This window comes from Chanos chanos, chromosome 10, assembly GCF_902362185.1.
Source record: "Chanos chanos chromosome 10, fChaCha1.1, whole genome shotgun sequence".
In the NCBI taxonomy this organism is placed as follows: Eukaryota; Metazoa; Chordata; class Actinopteri; order Gonorynchiformes; family Chanidae; genus Chanos; species Chanos chanos.
In genome coordinates, this window is record NC_044504.1 from 29,665,042 (window position 1) to 29,690,270 (window position 25,229).

A 25,229-nucleotide genomic window follows, 5' to 3' on the forward strand; every position below is an offset into this window, starting at 1 on the left:
TACTGCTGAAATACAGAGATGAATGAAACTGAGAAAAATTCATCTGAAAGATGTTCACTCACCTGAATGTTTACAATACAGACATTTACAGACTTTGTAAGAGAACAACAGGTAAAATAAAATAAAAAAAAAACTCTTAGCATATGCCTGAAAATATTGGCCTACCTGTAAAAAAAAAAAAGATTTTGTAGTTGTGGCTGTGACTTCCCTGTGACCTACATACATATGTATGCTCCAACCCCTCTGACTCTGTTAGTATTCCTGTGCTGTTAATTCATCTTCTCATCAGCCTTTGTTACAGAGGCAACTACATCTTGACATGAACAGCTAATGGAAGCTTGGGGTAAAAACCAAAGCTTCACCCTTCTTCTTTTGTCTTTGAAAGCATCTTGTGAGAGTTTTCACAATTGCCATTGTAATAGATTCACATATTGCCCTCCAGATTCATTTACTACATTGGTCCCTCTTCATGAGACACTTCAGACAGATCAAGCAAAAAAAAAGGGAAAAAAAAAAGGGGGACGGGGACAACATCATCTGGCTGCCTACTTTAAGACTAGAGCCCAACCGATATATCGGCACGCCGATATTATCGGCTGATATGAGCTACTTGCCGATAAACTGGCATCGGCGTTTACAACGGCCGATAAGTGACAATTAAAAAAAGAAACAGAGAGACGAATGTTATGAATGTTGTCGTTGTGTAGTTTGTCCTCTAGAGGGCACACTGCAACTCCACTGTTGGTAACACGCGTGCAAACACAACAAATGACAACAATCGGCTGATCCAAGCAGAGTCCAGCAGAGCAGCCAATGACGGAGATGATCTGTGTTCATGGTAAGTTGATAATTGTCGCGTGAAATACATTACTCAAATAATAATAATCATCCCCCTTCACTTCTCCTCTTAGCCCAAATAAGCTTGACAACATTTCTGTCAGCCATGCCTGGTTTTGCTGCAGTAATGTGAAAGCCCGTACCGTCGGTCAAACATCAACATTACGTTAAATGTTAGGGTATTTGAGTGGTGTAGGCTAAGCTGTCGACAAACTTGATTGTAGCTTTATTTATTAAACCGCGCGGCAGTTCTAGCGAGTAAACAAACAATGGTTCTATCATGTCTCCCGTGTCCATTCTAAGAATTTTTTGGCAACATCGCTTACATCGGCTTGTAACGCCATCCATTGCTAAGTGAGGTTACCCACAAAGCTAGCTAATGCCATGTTTATCAGTGGAAGACCGCTAACGTTAATGAGCGGTTAAAGTATAGCGTTTATCTTATTCTGCCTAAATGAAACAATCGTAAATATATCTGCGACTCGTATGCCTGTAGTTACAGTTGGTGCATTGGAAGTTATTAAACCAGAGGGGACACGTAAATAAACGTGAGCTGCACAAGTATCTAACTTGGTAGCCAAACAAAGTTAATCGAGCTTCTCTTTAAAATGTGTAGCGCGAAATCCCAAAGTCGTAAGTCCTCGTTACAGACAGTCACGTAGTATCAGATGCATTCAACAGCAGCGTTTGCTCTAGGTCACTATCAGCTTACTGCATAGTCTAAGATGGCATGTTTTAAACGGCGCAAAATGGTGGTTGCAAAATGTTTTCTCATAGCTTGCACTGGACAAAATTAAAAGCAACAAATATATGTGTGTGTGTGTGTATACATATACATAACTTTTTGTATTTTTATACATTTGACTTTTATTTATCAAAACTATATTAATATATATATTTTATTGTACCTTTGTTCAAAGTACTATTTAAGACAATAAAACAAGTTTATTTTTAAACTACATTGTGTCTCTTTATTTTGGTGAGGACTCCTGGATAACAACATAGGCCTAACAAATGTTAGGGTAAATCTTCGTTTATGCTATGGGTTTCTGAAAAAAAAAAAAAAAAAAAAAGAATATCGACCAATATATCATTATCGTTTTTTTAAAATCCTCAAATATCGAAATCAGTATCGGTCTGAAAAATCCTGTATCGTATCGGTTGGGCTCTATTTAAGATATTTGTGTAAGGCAACACAGTGAGTCACACATGATGCTTATAGGACTGAATCACACATAGGGACAGCACTGGCATCACCGAACTGCCATATCCTGTATAAGAATGGTCTGACCATACTAATAGCATTGTTCTCGAAAGCTAACCAACTCATATGACAGGTTAATATTCAATGAAATGGATGGACATGTACATAATAGACCCTTGAACACTTTGCAAAACCTTTGACGGACAGAGAGGCAGAGAACACAAAGAAATAAAAATTCCCAGCATACGCTCCAGTCATGAGAAAGAACAACTTGTTGTGATTCAGAACAATCTTCTTAAGGGTTTCAGCAGCTTCAGCCTTTGAGTGGCTAACCAAATGCATCTTTACTGAAAAAGCTTGCAGGGTATTAGGCAGACTTCAAAGGAGAAAGCCTAAACCATGGCCGTATGTATTCAACGGTAAATAACTTTACTGACTTCAAGGCAAAGCGTGGGAGGGAGAGCAAGAGAGACATAGAGGGAGAAAGACAAGGAGAGAGAGAGACAAACAGAATGACAGACGGAGGGGACCAAGGAAAGAACAGATGAGAGCATATAGTCAACTAGAGATCAGAAAATGATTTGAAACATGCGGGCAATGTGTGAAACCGATGGAATGTCAAATGGATAGCTTACAGGGAGGCTTAAACAAAACGTTGCATTTTTTTGACAGTAGGTTCTATCAAAGTCTCAAGGGACAGCATGTTCACACACACTATCTTACATAGCCCATTACCTCTCTTGCAGATAAAACACAATTGGTGTTCTGTTACATGTCAAAGGACACAAAAACAAGATTTCTAACACTAGGTTACACTGACACACTCTGACTGAATTGGAATGTCCCACATCTGAGATACCAAGGACCTTTCCCAAAATTCATGAAATCTAGTTTTACCCAGTCAATAGTCTGGACAGTGAGTCAAAAGGCTGAATGCAATGCTGTCCTCAATGGAAACTTAATACTTTGCAGAACCCTCTCAAGATGGTCTTTGTTTGTCAAACAAAGGGCTCTTCTTCTGGTTACTGGTACACTTACGTGCTTCCGCCAAACCCAGAGGACGCTCAGTCTCAGTGAGGAATCTTTGGTGTAAATCTCCAAGAAGAACGTTCTGAATGCAAAGTGGACTACATTCAGACAAATCCATTTCACTTGTCAACTCTGAGTGGTGTTGAGGGAACTGTGGATGCTCAATTTTTGAACAATGACAATGCTAGTTTCTTTTAGGAGCATTGGTCTCTGCAAAAACAGGGTAGATTAAAAATAGGGTAGAACAGAGTAGTTTAGACAGCAACCTGTGTCCTTTTGCTGGAAAAGCAGGACTATGTAAAGATCTCTGCGTGAACAACAAGTCGGAGAGAGCTTGGTTCGGATGAGTTGTCATCTACTGCAGTGTCTGTTTGCTCATAAGGGTGAGGCACCTAGTTCAGCTCATCAGTCTTTAGCTCACTGTCACCTTTTTCCTTTCTCACTGGTTGTCTGTTTTGCTCTATCCTTCCTCACTGGGTTAGCAAAGTTATTTTTCAACAGGCTCCCAGTCTTTCAGTGGAAAGCTGCTCCAATAAAGGATCCTATTAAACACATACTGTGTGAGGGCTTAATGGGGATTTGAAACTACAGTACGGTGCGTACGGACGATGTCAGCAGTTAAAACACACACTCTAAAACAAAGCCAGCACTCCTACAAATATACCACAACACTTAATCAGGCAACTTAGACAATGCTCAAAATACACCACAGAGACACAACTAAATCAATACTTAGACAGCTGGACTTTCCAGGTTTTGTTGCAGAGGTGCAATATCACTGCCCTGAGAGCAAGAATACTGTATGACTATTGGTTCAATGTAGAATTTCCGTTTATCATTATCCCCTAAGCGTGGTAAACTTAATTAAACCTATATTAAAGACATTTAATGGCAACCTCCACTGACGTACATCGCAAAGATAATTAGTGAAGAAGGACAAACCGTGAATGAAATACTCTATCAGTAAACTTGCATAGAAAATAATTTGAAAGGTTAGGCTTAGATGACAGGCTTGGACAGCGGGCTCAGTGCTGACAAACACAAAAGTAACACAGACTGAACAGTGATGTTCAGCTATTTTTTAAAGGATTGACTCAATAATATACACCACTTAATCTATAATATTTTATAATTCATTGTAGTATTTTGATGGACAATTCTGGTTTCGTGCTACAATTTAGCCAATTTCCACTTTGCTTCTTACTTGTTCCTATCAGTTGATTACTGAATCAGACTTTTAAGCAGCTGTTTCATAATCCACGCTGCTGCACTGTCCTCCAACTCAAAGCTCTTTCAAGACTTTGTAGATCAACAAACTACTTTCCTGAGGTCAGTGCAGTCCATTAACAAGCAACAAGGAAGCTGACAGACCACTGACAAAGTGCCTACCCATACTATAATGGCCTTTTTGTTCAAGCCAAGACTGGGGGGATGAATATGAATGAGAACATGAAGGAAAGGACAACAATACAGGTTCCAGAGTATATCTGGAGAGAATCTCATTGCCAACACCAAAACCTTTCGCAGTTGAGCCACCTCATTCTCTTCCATGGTCACTAAATTTGAGGTGCATAAGGGTCCACTTCCTCCATTCTTTATTAACTTCATAAATAATGAACTCAGGGAGGCCGAGACTGAGGAGAGGAGCTGTAACTCTGCCCCACAGCAATAAAGCAGCAGGACACTGCTTCCACTGTTACCAAAGACTGGACTAGACTATGGTGTTTCCTGACCCATACTTATACATACAAACACAGAAAGAAAGAGAGTGGGAGAGAGAGAGAGAGAGAGAGTATTTAAAAAGAGAGATCCAAGAGAATTAAAGGAGACAGTAGCAGGTCTAAGGACCCTAAATCAGTCCAATCAAAAATTAAAAAGCTGAACGTAAAAAACACATCAAGGTTTTCATGCAGAACCCCAGCACAGAAACTTGGAATTACTCTTCAAGCCCAACAGCTCCATGATCTGCCTTGCCCGGGGGAGTGGGGGCGGGGGGTGGTGGGTATCATGGAAATTGTAGTTTAAATGTTCTTTTATGTAGACGCTCCTCAGAGGGATTCCCCCTCCTCTTTCCCAACCTTGATAGTACATCACATTTTTCCCCCATTAAACCTCTGGGTTGGGTAAAACACTAGAACACACACACACACACACACACACACACACAGGCTTAGTACCATAAATGGGTAATCCCTTCATTATGCGTGTTTACACTGATGCAGATCCAGAGATTTAGTCTCTGGTGGAATAAAGGTCAGTGGTCACTCTGACCCTGGATATCAGGATCATTACAACAAAGAGATGCTCGCTGGCATGTAAAACAGCTCAGAACAGCATAGTTTTTGTGTGCAAGTGTCCTCATGTTTATGTAATGAGAAAATGCTACCGGGAATGCCTGAACAGAAAATGGCATAAACACAAAGAGTGTCAGGAAACAGGAAGGCAAGCTCACTTCCATCACTCATTCGACACAGCCTTTAATCCAAAACTCTGACATATTATCTTTAAAAAAAACACAGCAAATCTCATATCTGCTGCAGTGTTGCAACAATTCATCATTGTGAGAAATGAAACAGAAAAGTTGTGAATGGTCTAGTTACTAGTCTGGACTTAGTTTGGCCAGGGAGCACAGCAGTATCCTGGATCAGAGCTCAAGCAGAAGCTTACTTATTTCTCTTAATCCCTGGTGGTTGGCTAAAGCTAAGATTAGCCCATATATACCATGGTCAGGTCACACCATGACAAATCAGGACAGATGTACCCACAGTCCCCACTTTTAATGAAACACAGGGGAACCCACAGCACAAGCTACAGTTCAGAAACAGTAGTTCCACTCTGTTATCCCATAAAACACTAGAGGACCACATTGTGGCACGAAGGTGCGAGGATGAGGGACTGTACTCTCACTAAGTGGTAGACACATGGTTCTGTCAAATCAGTAAATCATCTCTTTAATTTTCAGAGGATTTTCCAGAAATGCACTGAACTTAAGCTGTGAACATAGTAAGATAAACCAAAAGGTCTAAAGCAGAAGCCAGAGTGACATCTCTGGTTCACTGCAATCTGTGTATTAGTACCTAGAGTCATTGTCTATTGAGGGAGTGACAGATGTTTTCAGGAGTACATGGACACCCCCCCCCCCCCCCCCCCCCCCCCCCCCCCCCCCCCCCCCCCCCCCCCCCCCCCCCCCCCCCCCCCCCCCCCCCCCCCCCCCCCCCCCCCCCCCCCCCCCCCGATCTCATCCATCAGATGAAACACTGGCAGAATCTGCCTTCAACAACCCTATGGCCAGACGTCACACCTCTGCTCCCAACAGATCCACATGAAGTATATCTCCAGAAGAAAGTCTGTATATAATTACAAGAATGAAGCTTAATTACTATGGCAACTGCTTAATCCTACACCAAAGCATATGTACCTGGGTAAACAATTACGAATAAGTGAAATGAGGTGAGGCAATGTGAGAAATAAAGCCTCTCATGACACAGCATGACGCATTCTCAAAACAGAAAATATACAACGCTTTTGCTTCCAGGCAGAAATAATGACACAGTTTGAAAGTTAAGGTAGTAGTATCAGCACAACCTGAGCAAGCAATAAAACAATAAAGAAATCAGTTTTGAGAATAGAGGGTCACATATGAACTTGACCGAAACAGATCTGCTCTCCTTTGCCACAAAGCCACACTGCTCAGCCAAATTTCAGTAAGTAAGACTTTAATACAGACTTAGAGCTTGAAAGACAGTGGGAGTATACTGAAATAAGCTGAGCTACTGCTTGTGTCTGGGACCAGCCTGTGACTCACATCAACTAAGCTGCTTGTCAACTACATGCTTGATTTAGACTGATGAACAGAGTGTGCCTGCTTAACACCTCATGTCACCCCCCCCCCACACACGCTTACCTACACATGCACTTGCACACAAAGCTTAGCAGAAGTCTTCAGAGAGTCACGACTTTCAGAAGAAAGATTAATCTCTGAAGGAAGCAGACTATGTTGATAAATCATTCAAGAAATTCTGACATACTTTAAATACCCCCCCCCCCCTTCCGCCCCACCCCCATCAGCAATGACCAAGTTACCTTGAAAATCCAGTACCTAACGTGCCATCACAATACTCATCAACTTTAAGTCAATAGCATGTTCTAATTTGATATATTACAGTTTTGAGCTTCTAAAAATGAGAGCTCCCACCTGAGGGAAAAAAACAACAGGAGGATTACCTGCAATTTTGTTCATAATTCTCCCTTTTCAATATCTCATTTATTTTAAACAAGCTGTTTGAGAGCTCTCTCCCAGAGAGCGGAATCTGGCTTATATCACAGCAGCTTGGCATACTGAGGTAAATTAAGCAGTTATGTGGATTTATTCTTTTACCTCACCGGAGTGAACCAGATGTGAGTGAGCAGCAGACTGTGAGTTTTACATTTAGTTTTGCAATTTATTTACTAAATTACTTAAATGAATCACATAATTCTTACACGAAACCCAGCAGAACAAACTCCCCACTAAAACAGAAAGGGAGAGAACAACACACACACACAACAGAAGTCGTTCTGTAGGGGTGTGAATTAACAATATGGTAATCTCATCAGGCTGTACCTTGGACAGCGACAGGCATGTGTCAGCTCCTCTGTGGGTGGTCGTGTTCTGATGTGTTCTGACAGAGGTTTTACAGAGGCAAATTGGACTCAACAGGAACAATGCACCCAGACATTGCTTTGACAACAGGCTGCATGCAGAGTACATTATGGGATGGATTCTCTACACGTGCCAGTCATGTGTCTACCTCTCTTCCTCGGCCCTGTTCTCTTATACACCCCCTTACCCGACAGACAGTGAACAAACAGAAAGATTGGCTGAGATGGACAGCCAAACCTACCTGCGCTGCCTTGAGCACTGGTCTTGGTACAAGTGTTCAAAACAATGACTTTAAAGCCGAGTCTGTGACATTGTAGAAAAAGGTGTCACACAGTTTAACACTTGCTGCTGATAAATCTATCTGTGGGTTCAGTATGGGACAAATGAAAAGACAGTTTGAAAAAACAAGGGACAAGACAGAAAAAAAAGAAATAAATTACGGTTAGGATGCCATTTTAATGGTTTGATAAATAGTTATCTAACCTGTCTTAGAGACTAAAAAGTCTCAGGTAAAGTTTTTATTTAAAAAAAAAAGTGCAGTCACTAAAAAACAAAAACAAACAAAAAATCGTTGCATTCAAATTTTACTGCCATTCAGAATACAAAGGCTTAACATCCAAATAACTAAAAATCACACTGCAGTGAACATGTGTCAGTTCTGCAGTTATATTTAAGAAAGTCTCTTTTAATATTGCTGGACATAAGAACCAAAGTAACTCGGCACCACAAAGTCAAAGGTGGGCACAACAGAGGTCACATTCTCATCCCAACTTAACCACCAACTTCTGAGCACACACATATATTGACTTAAGCGCCAGACTCTCTGTCTCTCTTTCTCTCTCTCTCGGTCTTTCTCACACACACATACGTACAAGCAAACTGAAGGCACAGCGGGATGTGGGGACTTGTAGACTACTGTTTAGCAATGCTAATGAAATGGTGGTGCTTCTGTAACATCTGAGTAAACAAAACAGCATTCTTGCAACAACAGCTCCACAGAGTCTTACACCCTTTCCACACGACTTCCTAACAGCATGCTCCAACACCAGGTCTCCAGAGGGGAAGAAAAACTGACATAAAACAGAGGATGAGCACCATGTTCACACAGCAGACAAGATATTTGCCTTTATCAATCATGAACTCAAGGTTTTATTCCCATTTCTACGGAGGAAATTAGAATGGTGTAAGGCAGTGCATCTTCATTAACCTGAGTAGTGAGGGACAGCTTTGCAGTTTTCTGTACTGCTTCAACAGGCAGCCATGAAGACCAAAAGTTGCTCATATCATTCTATGGCATGATATTCTTTTGCAATCTTCGGAGGCCACCTCACCAGTAGGTAGGTAGGTAGGTAGGTAGGTAGATAGGTAGATAGACAGACAGACAGACAGACAGACAGACAGACAGACAGACAGATAGACAGATAGATAGACAGATAGATAGATAGATAAGAAAGTGCTACACTTTCAATTTATGTGAAGATATTCACTCTATCAGATGAACCCAAGGGTTAGCTTATTTTTATTTTTGAAATTAACATCCCTGAGATGGAAGCTTATCTGTAAAATCCCAAGGCTCAATCTGGTATCAGATAATTCATGCCTGTGTCCCTTGGGACCCAGGATGAGACTGCTTCTGGAGGCGACACAGTAACTACTGTAGACTGGAGCTGAGTCTTGAGAATGTGCCAAATACTCAGCTCCAAGTAAAGACTCTTGATTTAAAATTGTTCTTCCACACTGAGGGAAAGCTCTTGATTTAAGATCATTCATCCGCACTCAGTCATTTCCATTGATTGTGGAGGTGGAAACAGATTCTCACTCATTGTTACAAAAGCGCACAAAGTGCTGCTGGGAAAAACGATAAACCAAGATGAAAAACATTCATTGAGGGTTAGCGTGCTTTTTTGGCGGTGGATTTTATTTTTAAGGGGATTGTAAAAAGTGCTGAGAGTGCCTGTTATCAGTCAGCTAATGCTACTGTATGTGCATATAAAACACTGACCCAAGCACATTGAACTGTGACCGAATGCCAGACAGAACCATTTAAACATTAAAACAGTACTGCAGACCAGCCTCACATTTATGACAGGATACATACATAGACTACAAGTGACAAAGCATGTAGGACTAACATAAAACCAATATGTTAATTAGCAAAAAACAGCATAGTGTGTAACAGATTAAGGGAGTGCCGTACCATTTTCACAAAAAAGACGAGAGCCAAAAAAAACCTTTAGCACTGTGCAGGTACAGTTATATTACTGGATGTGCTTGTTCTTTTATAGTCAATGATACCAAGTTTGAATATTTCATGGCTCACTAGAAGAAGTTTGGCACTTCCATCAAAGGAATTTTTTTTTCCACCCAACAGTTACCTACAAAAAAACCCTTACCATACTAATAACACCACTGCACAGCATTGTCTAGGATAATAAAAGAGAACGAAAGAGACACAAATTTGTTCAACCCACCAATAAAAATTGAGGACAAGAATATGAACCATTGGATGTTCCCATGCTGTGAAAACACAAAACTGAAACACTCCCTCATACCAATAAGCATTTTAATCTGTTCACTGATCAGCCAAACTATGGAGGAATGTAAAGTTCCTTGTCCACAATGTCCTTTAAACAGCATGCTAAATACATGTGAATTAAAAGCCCCTCCACAAGCTAGAGAACACCTGCCAACCACATGGGATCTGTTTCAAATGCATATAGAACTCTCAACCCCATGTGTAAACAGACTCTCTTTCTATGAGGGAAGAAACACCTACAAATAGGCTATTTGAGAGGGTCCTATAAATACTACAGCGTAAACAAGGGAGTTTACATTCAGGAGGCTGATAACCTGAGAATGTGCACAAAAGAAAACAAAACACAGACCAAAAAAGAAGGCCCATCCTAGGCCCACAGCTTTTGACAGTGACTGACCATCAACGCTAAGCAGTGACTATTTTAAAAGCAGTTTGTCAGCGAAGTGGAGTCCCCTTATCTGCTCAAACACATTAGAATTTTCTAGAATGAGCAAGATACAAAATTTATTTATTTATTTATTTTTAAATCAAAGCCCAGAGAATCTTAAAAACCCAGGTTGGTTGGTTTGTGGTAGAGCAACTTCACTGACTGTCATCCAAGTCAAAGAGGGAAGGCTTATATCAATGGAAAAGGTTTACTACTGTGCTTAGGTCACGTCATTGCCAGTCCCATCCTGGGCTGCCCTGAAACCTGAGCTAACATATCCAGCCAGCTACTGTGTTACACACAAGAGGAGGGAAAGCTGGGCAGATAAAGAGAATGGAGCTAATCCTCTGTCTGTCTTTACATTATTTCTCTACATGTGGCCACTTTCTATCAGGTATACATACTTTGCGTTCTTCTTTGCATTCACGTACTGACAAAGGGAAAGACAGGAAAAACAGTGTTATGTCAATTCTTTTGTCATGGTCAAACACCTACAGTACAAAGTAAGAGAAACAGAAATCACATGGTCTGCAGACCAAGTATGGCAGGAATGCAGAGGAAGAGTTTTCTCAGAAAGGGGGAGAGTAGGAGTGATGAGCCACTGGAGGAACAGGCAAATGTCCTCACGACAAGGCCTGCAGAGACACGCACAGTACTCCCATGGGGAGATAAAGCACATCATAACCCAACTTTAATTACCACATTTATAGGCACCAACTACACATGAAAACCACTCAATATGCCACAAATAAACCACTGTACGTGGACTGTATTCATAAGCATCCTTCTGAGATCCAGCAGATTTTATTTTCAGTTAGCTAAATAGGCCTACATACATTACACATGTGAAACTGAGGTTCATGAGCTGTTTTTACCATGCCGGTAACTTCTGTCCACTTGAATTCAATATGTAAGACATCACCTCAGTGTCACAGAGATACTCCTGTATAACTCCTAATGAAATGAACAGAAACTCCTTGAAGTGCACTTGGTGGGCTCTGGAAATCAACTCGTGTGAGATACTGGCAACAAATACAACTTGTTATACGCCAGCAGAGGTACTTGTACAAATTCCTGAATGAATATTATTGGCATGTACAAAGCCAGGAAACCTAGAGACTGGGCTACTCAACTAACTCATTAGTCATTCCTTTATCTAAGGCCTCTTAGCCCACGCTGCTCCGACAATAACAGCCTTCATTCGCTCAGTCATAAGGGAGCCTTGCTCACAAGAAACTGTCCTGTTTTAGGGAAGTGTGTGGGAATGTTGGGTGTGTGAATGGACGCTGATGTGGACACAGGATGGAAGCCATGAGTAGGAAAGGCAAATGGTAGAGTAGCCTTGCTGACTATGGCAATCCACATGTTGGCACAGTTATCTTACCTAGAAGACTATTACAAGTTCGTGTGAATATGTGCAGGTGAAACAATGCAAACTTTCCCTTCACACACGAACTGCACAGTATCTGTTGTGTTCTTTCCCACAGGGAGACTAAGAGCAAGCCGCAGTGTGAGTGTGGAGAGCTGGGGAGGGGCAGAAAAGAGACTCTTCTCAGACTTAAGACTGCAGACTGAGTGAACTGAGTCCAAGGCTCATCAGAGAAGGTGCAACGGCAGCCACGCAAATCCTTGTGCTCAACTACTGAGTTTAAGGAGGGCGGAGGAAGTCATACTAATTCAGGCCATCCAAACCACATTGAAGAGAGAAGAGATATCATTTATGCTTTAACATGATAAATGTCATTGTAGTGTGGTTGAATTTCATGAGAGTAAAAGAACAATAAGGGTGTAGAGAAGAAGCAAGTATAAGCTGAGATCTGTGGTTTGGTCACAGTCATGAAGACATCAGTTTCTAGACTGAATTTCCAATGCAAATAGCAAGTCCAGGCATCTGTTCTCTGTTCAATTATGCAACATGAAAGTACAATGAACAAACATAGTCATGCAATCTTCACAGCTGAGAAAATTCACTGCCTGTATAAATTAATAAAATAATACACTGTGATAGGATTTACATTACATAGAAGATGCTCATAAACAAGCAAAACCTTCTCAGAGCACTAGTATTAAACTCTTCACAAAGCAGTAGAGAAAAGATAAAAACTATGTTTATTTGTTGCAAAAAAAGTTTAGGGAGCCTATTTTCTGCATGGCAGTAGGTCAGTGCGTTAAGGCATCCGGGCATAAACCAGAGAGCTGCTGTTTCAAATCACATGTGTGGCAGCCAGGCATGTTGACTTAGTGCTGGAGTACTGTATTTGCTCGAGGGGTGCTGGGACACATTACCCCTCTCCTCCTCACTGCAGCAGTGTGGCCTTCAAGAAGAGTAAGTGTGTTCAGTGGCCCTTCCACAGTTGGAAAAAATTATAACCGGGCCTTACTATACACTGACAAGCTAAATCAAAGGCTGACTACACACATTCAGTTTCAATCATCAGTTCCCAGATGAGCTTCACCTGTGCAGGGCAGACCATTCAGAGTATCCTATAACAACACACCTTTGGTTTGTCACTAATTGGAAACACTTTACGATGAAAGAGGATGTGTCACGTCCTATCTCAAAAACACAAATCAGTCAAATTTAAGCGAAGTTATTTCAGGCAAGCCAGACATCATGGACCTTTCACTGAGAAGTGAAGATGTAGCTTACCAAGATAAGAGCTAAGCACTGTCAGTCCCACTCAATTTTTATGTGGATGCTAAATCCAGTTTTCTATTACCATTCCGCATCCAGCTGTAGAGAAGTTGGCACAAAGCTGTTCTCAGCCTACGCTCTGATTGCACTGATAAGGAGACGAGCGAGAGATTACTTCCCATTTTTCCTGGAGACTCACCATTCCAGACAGGAAACAAACACCCAAGGGATCAGCATGAAACAATTTAGTTCTGCCTCCCTGTAAGAGGATACAGCGCTATTTCTCTGGGCACTTTCTTATTAAATATATAAATAACTGAAATGAATTTTAAAAAGTGGGAGAATATGGAAAGGGAGAATGGGTAGAAAATAATACACAAAGAAAAAAAAAAGCCGCAGCGTGTTCCTCAACACGCACACGCGCACGCACACACACACACACACACACACACACACACACAGTGCTATTTAAAATAAGGCTTTTAGAGGAATGGCTGAGAGGATGGTAATAAAGTGAATGAGACAGAGCCTGCTGTAGACTCATTCACTCACTCTTTCTTTCTCGGCATGAAAGCTGCCCTCCAATGTCTACATTAAACAGCTCAATTTGCAGTCACTATCTGAAGTCCCTATACACTTCTCCATTACAAGGTCCTCTGAAGCTGACTGAGTGACCAGATCTGATTTGTCAAGCATTTCACGCAACCTATATCCATATGGTGGTCAGGATGCAGCTCTGACAAGCTGTGCTGACAAAGGTAGAGATATTATTCTTTACTGGATTCATTGAACCACTGTGAAAAAAAGCATTGAGCTGTAAGATTTCTCACTGTAAACAACAGCATTCTTGGGTGCCGCATTCCATTCACAATTGAGTCAAGGTTAGTAAAAAGCAATTGATTCAAGGCTGGCTTTGCACAGCAGATGATTACAGTTTGAAACATTCCCAGTTCCCTGAGTTGTGCATACATCTCCAAGCCATGCATTGCGGTGCTTTGGCAACTAACTTACACATGCGAGTTAGGATCATGTTTACTACTTAAGACCTGAATTGCTCTGCACACTATGAATGAATTCAACTATACAATTCCTATACACATTTAAGTAAATGGGAATTTTACTGAGGCTAAACTAAGGAACCAAAACAACAAACTGATAATCCATGCCTCATATTTCAGTCACTGAATATGGAGTGTAAAGTATAGGTCTAGAAGAACAGTTTCTCATGGAGCACCACGCTATGCTGAATGATCTTAATTTGAACATCAGTGGGCTGTTGGGTTTCACCAAATCTTTCAACAAATGATGGACTGAGGCCAGTTGATGCACTCTTAAGATGCTCCAAGCAGACTCTTGGAATTCCTCAGTATTGAGTTCTCAAGGGCGTGGAAAGGTCAGTGGCTCGATAAGACTCTTCTCAAATGGCTCTGTTTCTGTCTTTCCCTTGTACTCTTCCTTCCTCTATAGCCCCCCCCCCCTCTCTCTCTCACACACACACACACATACAACCACCATACACATAGTGCTAGAACCTCTCTCCCAATGAGCAGAACGGCAGTTCCTACAGTTTACATTTAGAGTCTCACATGACATGACACTAGCAAAAACACATTGGCAGAACTTTTCAGATGGAGGGACCAAACTGTCTACCTCACTTCTAAAGTACACATATGATTAGTAACCCATTATCAGTGGAAATACAGTGGAGAGAGACTTATCAGCTACTACATTTTTCAATGAAAAACTGGAATGGACCATTTCCATAAAATTCAATTAACACTGCAAAAACCACCATCCAATATTTAAAGTGTAGCAGCGTCATTGTTTTTTGATGGGCTGGTATAACAGTTCAGCAGTGAAAAGGTTACTGACAGATGTTACAGAGTGGAAAGAGTGACAACAGAGAACTCTGATGATGAACAAAGAGTGAAAATAATAAGGGAACAATGTTTTTCTTGACATTGTCAATGTTCCTATTAGAACAACATTTCGAAGGCACTAAGTAACTTGGCAGCACAGAGCAGTGTAAAGCCTGGAAAGACACACTCAGTCTACCTCAGAGACCAAGCAGATTTCAAAGTAGACTTCCTCCCACTGCCAGTGTGTGATTCATTGTCATACTGAGTTGCTTACAGTCACACCCTTACCATATGAAGTTCAGAAAGTCTCCTTCTGCCTTGTTGTGAAGAGAAAGCAAAACTGGGGTGGCCTGTTGAAGTGTGTCACACTTTCAGTGTGCAGTCCTACTGAAATATCTGGTCATACTTGAGATGAGAAGCTTGAACCTTCCATTGCCAATAAAAAAAGTTATGAATATAAGACGACACTTGGCCTCAGGCACACGACTCTGGTGAGATAGATTATAAGGTATGGTATGCAAACAGATAAACATGCAATGTATTCTGAACTGAGGTGATATGTGTAATAGTTTAGGGCTTGTGGAAGAGTGGTTTATCAGCCTTAGGCAAAAAGCCAATGTAGTGAAGTGCCAAAGGAAAGAATACACTCAATCATCCTACATTTAAAATAGTATAAAATACATTTCACTGGCTTTAGGAAGAGAGCAAAGTGCTACACAACATGAGTATGATAGAGATGGATAGAATTGAAATGAAGTGTAAAGCATGAGAGAGAAGGGGGGGGGGTGTGACATGACAAAGTTGCCTGAGGGATGAGAGAAGAGCTGGACAGATGGATAAGGTACAAAAGCAATGGAAAACGACAGGAGCTTTCCTACATTTCCACACCAAGCCACGAGTTCCAACTGCAATCCCAATAAAAATTCAAACAAGATCTGTACAGCTTTTGAAAGTCGAATCTGAAAATAATTATAACCTACTGTGCTTGCTGTTGATGAATGTTCTAGGGGAAAAAAAAAAAAAGAACAAAGAGCCAAACTGCAAACACCAGAGAAGAATTACTATGTATGCATACACGCTTACACTTTGCTTCTTTTTCACTAAATTGCTTGGCTGTTATTAACAATGTCTGTTCTTCTCTTAATATCAAATGTATGTAAAGAGAACTAAACGAATCAATTGGGAACTGTTCTGCTTGGGGCAAGCCTCTCTCCCTTTCTTCCTCCCTCTCCTCTTCTGTCTTCTGCCTTTCACTTCATTTCTGTTTGTTTGCTGTTTAAAGGTTTTTTCACAGTAAATACAGTGGCACAGTACAACAAAACCATTTCTGTGTCAAAGACAGAGTGGCTTTTTCTCTCATTAAGCACCACTTAAAACAGTATAGAGTCAATACTTATGCAAAACAGCCCTCTACAAGTCATTCTTTCAAGCAGTGCAACAATGTTCCTGGACATTTGGAGGAAGAAAAAGAAATGACTTTGAAAGCCCCACCAGAAGACAAGGAAAACAAGCAGAAGAGAAAATAGGTCAAAAATATCAACCCTTTTCACTCATACACTGAATCACTAAGGCTAAAGCCATGTGATACTGTTTAGAAGTCCACTCAAACAGAGGAGATCAAATAAGCCTGATTCTTGAAGCCCTGCATTTCTAGTAATGCAAGAGAGAAGACGCATTACATAGACCACAGCAAGTTCAAAACTCCCAGCTCAGTCTCACAGACTCTATCTCACTCAATACAATGATGCCCCTCTGTACTTACTCTGCATTTGATTTTCAATTTCACCCTCTGATCATAATGATGAGGCACTTGCCTACGTTGACACTGCACACTCATGTAAGTGAGTAATGTTCAGTGTTGTCACTTTGTGGTGAAGAGGAGGGAAAGCAGCCCACAACCTTCACTGTTCTCAGCTGTAGTCCATTCACAGGACTGAAACACATTGACAAACCCTCAGCATGACGCAAAACGTGAGCATCTCTCTGGGTGGAATGAGTGTAATGTTCAGGATCCAGGTAGAGCCCAAGGTTTTATTGAAAGCTGTACATCAGTTCAGGCAGCAAGAAAACTGGTGTCTCTGAGCATTTTGCTAGAGTTCAGATGTTGACAGTGTAATCGCACTGAGAGGCCTCTATCTATAAGATGAACAATATTACTGCTATGGCAGAGGACTTGACAAGAGTAACTGTCACCTGTATGAAAACAGTTAAATCCATAGACACTTTGCAACAACACTACATATCAGCATAAACATATCAGCAGATGTAGCCCAAATCCTAAACTGATTCTAAAGTTAATTCAGCATTATTATTTCATTTACTTGATTTAGCAATATATTTAAGAGGAAGTCAATGTCAAGTATCCGAAGCCATATCTGTGACACATGCCATACATGATTATTTTCCCCACTGTGATGAGATGAATGATTATTTCATCAACAGTGTGATCATGCAGTGCAACCACATGCCACAAATTAAAACTTCAGCAGGTTTTCCCTATCTCCAAAGCTGAAACTGAACATGCACTACCCTGAGATAAATACAAGTTACATGTCTCCTTCACCTCAAACACTTTACGTCCCCCTTGTAAGACCTCAAATTTAGCTGTAACATTTACCTATTTGCTTTTTCAACCAGGAAATACACGTAAGATGTGCAGCCGTCTTACTACAAGGCCAATTAGGTTACATTACTCTCATTCTTCCCCCTTTGTACACTCGCCTAGAGTCATATCATCTCAGTTTATTTGAAAAAGAAGTATAGCTCAACCAGGGCTTAGCTGAGATTACTTGTGACAGTTGTAAACACACTTATTGAGGAAAAACTTCAGTTCAAGCTGAAGATGTGTTACATCTAAGTCTGTGAGAAACTGAAGGAAATCTGCCTTCATTACTTTCTGCTTTTTTGTGACTCTCTAAAAATGAAAACTAATATAAGACTGCAACACACTGACAACAAAAATGACTGGCAACTCTTTCTGTCAAGACATGTTCCAAAGAGACTTGAATAAATATTGTAGGAGCAGCATAAGTCAGTGAATGAGCACAGAGCTTTAAATGCTGAAAGAAGTCACAACAATGTCAGCCTCCCACGAACTTGTCCCTCCTTCCCCCTCTTTTGCCTCAGAGCTAGAGGTTCCAAGATGTCTTTACAACACTTGTGCTCTTATCTGGGACACTATCTCCTGGCCTCAATCAAAGCCACTGACACAATCATGTTCCAAGTGACCTCATTATCCCCATTCATCAGAAAGCATTAACAGAACACACACACATCATTAGTAAAACGCCAGCGGGCCAGGGGTGGCACAGGCTAACAGAGGCCCGACACATCTCCTGGGAGGCCAGGGCAAAGGAAAACATGGAGGCTGATTTGTTTCATTAACATAATTTTCACTGAGAGGTGGCAAATTGAATGAGGGTCTGCCACTGATGGTTGGTGCTGTGCATTCCCTAAGGGGTTTACAGAAGGCTCTTAGGTGACCGCAGGAACACCCGATTTCACCTCAGTAAAGAGCGGCCTCCGGGCAGCCATGTCATAGTAATATATAGCTATTTTCCTCTGTGGGAAAAAAAGCATGATAAGAACAATGAAAGCTTTCATAGTGTGTCCTATGTATTTGACCTATCTGTGTATACACATCACAATACCTCACTTCAAACACTATGTTAAAGGACAAGTATAATCTACAATAATAAACCAAATGAGCCAAACAGAACATGAGACTTTTGGGACTAAATTCTGTTTTTCTTGGTATAATTGTCTTAAATTGATCAGACTGCAACTGCTGTGTAGCAGCTGGTGCCTGAGAGTCTTGTCTGTGTTGTTTGCTGACTATTCTGCACATCAGCAAAACTCCAACAGGCTGCTACATCACACCAGCTCCCTACTAGGCCTATTGTGGCTTTAGTGCTTAAAACAACAAAAGCACTTCTAAGGGTCCTGCAGTCAGACATGCCAATACATAAGAATTTGGAATAAGCCGTGCTTCACATAATCGAGTCATATAACTTACATTAATGCCTACATACTGAGCCTTCAAAAATTCACCAATATGCCATTTGCTAAAAGCATAAACAGAGCATGAATCACAGATTACAAGACAGCAAAGTGTCCTGCTTATTTAAAGCATGAGGGGGGAAAAAGACAAACAAACTATACAGCTCCATATACCCGGCATTGCATAAATATACTCAAATGTCATTTTAAGCAAACACAAACAAATGTCTAAAATGGTCTAGCCCAAACAAGGATGCATTTACAAATACAGTCTGTCTGTCTCTCTCTCACACACACACATCCTTCACCACACAAATTGAAAGCACTAGGCCTAGAGGAACTGGGTAGTTTCTAGTGTGTATCTGCTTAATGGACCTCTTCCTCCTCCCTCTCATCTACCTCCTAATACCAGCACTGACAGCCTGAGGGTGGACACACTACAAGAGAGAGCATCACTCAGACAGCGACAGGTCACACATACAGGATAACAGGATTGGAGGGTGTGTTACAGACGTGATATAAAAGACAGATCCTGGGCCAGGCCTCAACAGCTGATGTGAAACAGAATATTACTGGCCAAAATAATGTTCTTTCTTCGCTCAAAGCACAGCAGTACAGAATGAGTCCAACCTGAAATTGACTGTAATCTGCATGTATGTATGCAATCTGTATGCATGAATGTAATACTGCATCGATGGAGAAAAAAATATGTATAGATTTAGCTAAGGCGAGGGTTTAATTTTTACCTACATGTATCAATGGAGGACCCCTAAGTAGTTTTGAAACAATCAAACAGTGGCACAAGGTTTGTCTAGGAACTCTGGGGCCTGCCAATACATGTGAGAACTTTCCCATCTGTCATACCGATTTTAAAGAAGTCACAAAACCTGTACACTGACTTTGCAGAAGAACTCAAACAAATCGCTTCAACCAATCTTCCTGCGCAGCACGTCTTCCACTTCATTTAATTGGATATTGATATTGGAAAGGACGAGCAGCGACATGCATCAACAGTACTTTCCCATGACAGTCTTCAGTGAAAAACGAATTAAAGGTGACACAGAGAGGAAACGACTTTAATGAGCATCAACAAAACTGTCTACATAAAACATAAGTTGTGCTCTGTTTTGTAATTCTTGATTATTGGTAAAAGTAATTATAGTTACCGAAATGTCGGTAAAAGATCTCAAATGCCTCATCGAATTTATCGCGATGTAAAGCAATTTGGAAAAAGTCACCTCTGGAAATTCCGCTGACCATTATCATACATCTGACATGTATCGTTCCAGTTTCGCCTACCCACTTCATCTTGTCTACATTCCATCAATCACATTTTGCGGTTGGTAATGCTCATGAGTGGACACATCTTCAGTATGTGACAAGGTTCTTCATTTAAGTGTATTTCAGATTTCAAAATAGATGTGATCATTACACCAGAACAGTAATCTTACAGTGCAGCAGTTGAGATGTATGAGCACCAAAAGCATAAACTAACATAAAACCAGTCCCAAGGGACATAAGTACAGACTATTCGTGGAGTCAGGGATGGACAAAAAACACACATTTTTATAATATTATTACAATCTACAACATGACACTTACTTTCCAATGACCTCGCACAGCTCGTAAACATCTTCAAAGAGAATGTCGTCGTCGGCCATGGTCCAACGGGGCTGGGGAATTTACTCCCCAAAATCCGTCCACAACGGGAAATATAAAAGAACCACGACACTCTACACGGTAACCACTTAGGAGCTCAGTACTGAAGATGAATAAATCAGCCAACAGCTGCTCTGAACTCTTTCCTAATTCCAGTGAGCGAAAAATTCTTGCTTTCTCCGACTCTCACCCAAAGCTTCGTGAGTATTTCGGCTGGAGAGCAGGCGGCCAGTGACTGCTTAGTCCGTTTGACTCCTCTGCCCCACCTTCTCCTTGTTTCCCGGCCCCTAATCCTCCGCTTGAAACAAAAAAAAATGTTCAAGCGTTAAAAACAACTCGTCACATGTGGTTCCTCCTCAGTTGTTCCTACTGTGCCAAGTTGCTTAAACTGTCACAAGCTTGCGACCGTTACAATCTACTCACTAGGTCGACTAGGTCTAACGAACGCTAGTTCCGTTGCTAACAAGCAAAGTGAATTTGTTTTAAGTGCCAATCGTGCTTACTTGTTTACCGGTGACTATAAATATCTCATATCACAGAACGAATGTGCTTCACAGAGGTGTTTATTTCAGTCCATTGTACGAAGTGCTCATTCTGCCTCACCCTCTTCAGGTAAACCGCCAATATGTCCAGAAAGACGTGACACCCGCGCGCTTCAGCCCTGCTGCCTGTATCCAGTTTGTCGTTGCTCTAGTTTTCCCTCGCAGCTCCTCTGCTATTCCAGCTTCCAGAAAAGCCAAACTCCTCCCTCACAAGGTTATGAAACTGGATTGTCTGACGCCATAATGGCTCCTACAGTAGGGTTGTATTCCGGGATTCCTGCATTAAGTAGTTGTGCTGCCTGAGCCAGGATGGCGAGCAGAACCGCCATGGAGTTTTTCTCCAAGTCGCAGTTTCCTCATTAATTATCAATGAACAAGTCATAGTGCACCAATCCGAAGTGTCAGCGATTTGCCAGAACGCACCCGTTGTCTTCGAAACCAGCTGACCGAAGTCTCGTTGTATGTTGTAAAAAACTGTTGAAACAAGAGAGTTGCTATCGACGACAACTCTCAGGGGAAAATGTATTAGGGGTAGCCATTGTTTGCCAAGGGCGTAAATAAAACACAGATATTTCCGATAGGCTCCAGAATTTTCAGAATGTTACGAAATTATATTTTGCTTAATTATTCCATTAAGACAGAACACGAGCCCTTTCAGTACAACATTAATACTGAAGAGATGGTCAGTAAAGTTCTCTTGCTTTCCTCTGACTACTCTGAGCCAGAGCACTCGTTTTTGAAGAAAAGAGGCAGGTTTTGCTATATCAGTGCCCCCCTCTCCTCCCCTCAAGAAAAAAAAATCCAATGACGTCAAATAGAGACTGATCTTGCATCGTGGTGTGCTGTGTAGGTAGGCATGGAGTGTGAGTGTTTACTGTACAATGCATTGTGATGTGGTGGCCTTGTCTTGTGTTTTGTTATTGTAACTGCCTGGTATGGTCGGCATTGTTTTTTTGTGCAATCCTAACCTAAAGAAACGGGTACTGATTTTTTTTTGTTTGTTTGTTTGATTGGGGGTTTTTTTTTCAGTGTTTTGTTCACCAACATTAGGATTGATGTAACACTGGAGAGGTGAGCAATCCCTGACTTCCACAATGCCCACAGTGACCCAGCAGTTCTCTTCAGAATGTCCACACTCTTTTACTGAATGAAAAACTTTTTTTTCTGCCTACTTCAGGATTATTTCTCAGACTCTGTGCATTTAAGGGGACAGGAAAATGCCTGACATTGACAAGGAATCAATCCATAATTAGACAACACAATATAAAAAACAAATGATCTCACTCTTTTGAATTTTCAGCTTTTCCAACATGTGATGTCTGCAAGTATAACTACACCTCTTCCGGTGCTACTGACCGTGTCGTGAAATAAATGAATGCCCACGATATAATGATAGTCCACTCCGTAAATGGAAGTTCATTTCCTTGCCCTTGAGCTCTGTCACAAACAGAAACAATGAAGTCTACATGTGTTTGTAGAAATGCCTGTCGGAGTTTAGGTGGGAGCCTGTGTAAAGACGTGGAAGTGGGTCACTGCCTTCTATGTTGAATAGCCTGTGAAGTTGCAATATGCCTGTTTTGCACAATCCTCTGCTGACCTGAAAAATTGTAGCATAACCTGCAGTCACAGATGATTTATATTGAGCGACATCAGCTCCCTGTTAAATGTGCTGTCACTGGCTTGTGTAATTAGTTCACCTTAAATTATTAAGCACCATTGTCTAACCTTAGATGATGCTGATAATTTATTCATGCTTTCCAAGTATCAGAATATCAGAATACTCTGTTTCCTTATTGTGAAACAAACATCTGTTTATGAAATAGGATTTTTGTAATACTTGTCATTCATTTTATGGATAAGCTCACTATTATACTATTACATGAATGAGACTTAAATTAGAATGAATGAGTCAGCTGATACAGGGACAGGAACTTGGTGTACTTGACTTGGAATCCATTGGCATGTGCCATGACTATTTATCATATACTAACAATGCCAAGTGAACAAAACTGAACAAGCACAGTCTAAACCATTCTAACCCATACAAAGGTCTTGTAGACTAATACAGCATTTTTAGCAAGACTGGCAATGCATTGTTTGCATATCGTCTGAATTTTTTGTTTGTTTGTTTTATCACAGCCTTTGCATTGGTTATCATAGATGATGGAAGGCATGTTACTCAAGCGCTAACTGGATTGTAATTCCGCTCAAAACAACTCTGTCTTTGCATGCAGTCTAGAAGAAGAATACCATGTAGCATTTGAGAGAAATGTACACCCCCTGCCCCCAAATGTGATTTCAGGTGTGATTTTGCAAGATGTTCATCAGTTCAATAAACATGGAACATAAGGAGATCCTCAGAGTAACCCCATGCCTTGTTGTACCTCACAGGCAGTGTCTGTATTGATGGCATTATATTAAAGCAGGCATTTAATGTGGTAAACAAGTACTTGGCTGGCATTACTGTATATTCCAGAATATCTTCAAACACATAGTTAAGCAATAAATTATAGTCCTACTGTTGATTGCTGTCAATAACTGTGCATGCTTTTTGTTTTAAGTACAAAGCATTCAGTGTTTTTCATGCTGTGCTCAGTATATATTTGCTTATGCTCACTTAATGCTGTTTGTGGTAGCATAATGATTGAATTCAAAGACAAACATTTAATCTGCTGTTATCCCACTGAAAGCCGTAGCTTCATGTTGGCCACTGGTGAAATGAATTATAATAATCTGAAAAAAATCTTATCAGAGTTGAACACTTGTCTCTAACACCAGCAAGTGGGACTGTGCTCTGAGACTTCTATCCTCATCTCTTTGAATGGTTGCCTTAATCAGGAAAGAACATATAAGCTGCTTGACCAAAGATGGCCTCGGGGTACCTCAGAAATCTCTGAAATCTAGGGTGTCTCCTTTGCCACACACCACTGATTGTGTTTGCGTGTGCGTGTGTGTGTGTGTGTGAGAGAGAGAGAGAGAGAGAGAGTGAGTGAGAGAGTGTTTTATATGTGCTTGTGTGTTTATTTGAGTTTGGTTTTACTTTGTGTAATACCCTGATACATATCCAGAATTAATTCTGCCCTGCATGTTTCTTTCAGGAGTCTGAGATATTATACATAGGCACATAGGCCATTAGATACAATGACTGAGGATACACTTCAGTGCAGCAGTACTTTTTTATTTATTTATTTATTTTTGTTTTTCTGTAAATTTTTAGCATTTCTCTGCAGTGAGGGATTCACTCTTACATAAACAGCAGTCATGAACCAAACACAGGCTGGGATGGTGGTGTCAGGAGACACGCATAAGCCCAGACATTCTCCCCCTCTTTGGTGCATGGCCTTTGTGTGGGTGAGAGAGGGTCAGACAGGGGTACGTGCATGCTCTGTGAGTGCAGTGTCCTCAGTTCTCTACTGCTAGTGGAAAGTGGACTTTTGTCACAGCCTGCAGGACAGGAGCAGACATCTGCTCTGCGGTCTCAAGCCGGTGGTGTTGTGCTCCGAGCATCTCAACATCAGAATGATCCTGGGCTGTAACCAATGACCAGCCTCAAATGGAGACCAGGGCCCATGGTGTCAAGAACCCCAGAACAACAAGGCTTATCAAAGGGCAGATCCTCTTGAGCAATGTGATTATATTTGTGAAGATTGAAGGCCAAAACTGAGCCTTACTTTGTCCACATTTGTTGGTACTCCAGATGGTTTTAAATAATGCTTTTTATGTATCAACAAATGAGTCTATCCCCTTGTAAACACTGTGGTTTTTGACACTTACAAATGAAAGTAAGAAACAAGGCATTAGTGAATATTAAAATGAATTAAAATTGAAAATTGCAAAGAAAAACCTATCAAAAAATGATT

The 25,229-nt window shown here is 41.0% G+C and overlaps 1 protein-coding gene across 5 annotated transcripts in view; it reads right to left on the minus strand.

Annotated features, from left to right (window-relative positions):
* The window catches only part of caska (calcium/calmodulin-dependent serine protein kinase a), a 117,733-nt gene extending 96,303 nt beyond the window's left edge, over nt 1-21,430 (minus strand). For all 5 annotated transcript variants that reach the window (XM_030785788.1, XM_030785786.1, XM_030785790.1 and 2 more), the window contains exon 1: nt 20,771-21,430. In XM_030785788.1, the coding sequence (XP_030641648.1) occupies nt 20,771-20,829 (59 nt within the window). In that variant the 5' untranslated portion in view covers nt 20,830-21,430. The remainder of the gene's footprint in view (nt 1-20,770) is intronic.
* Between the last annotated feature and the right edge of the window lie 3,799 nt (nt 21,431-25,229).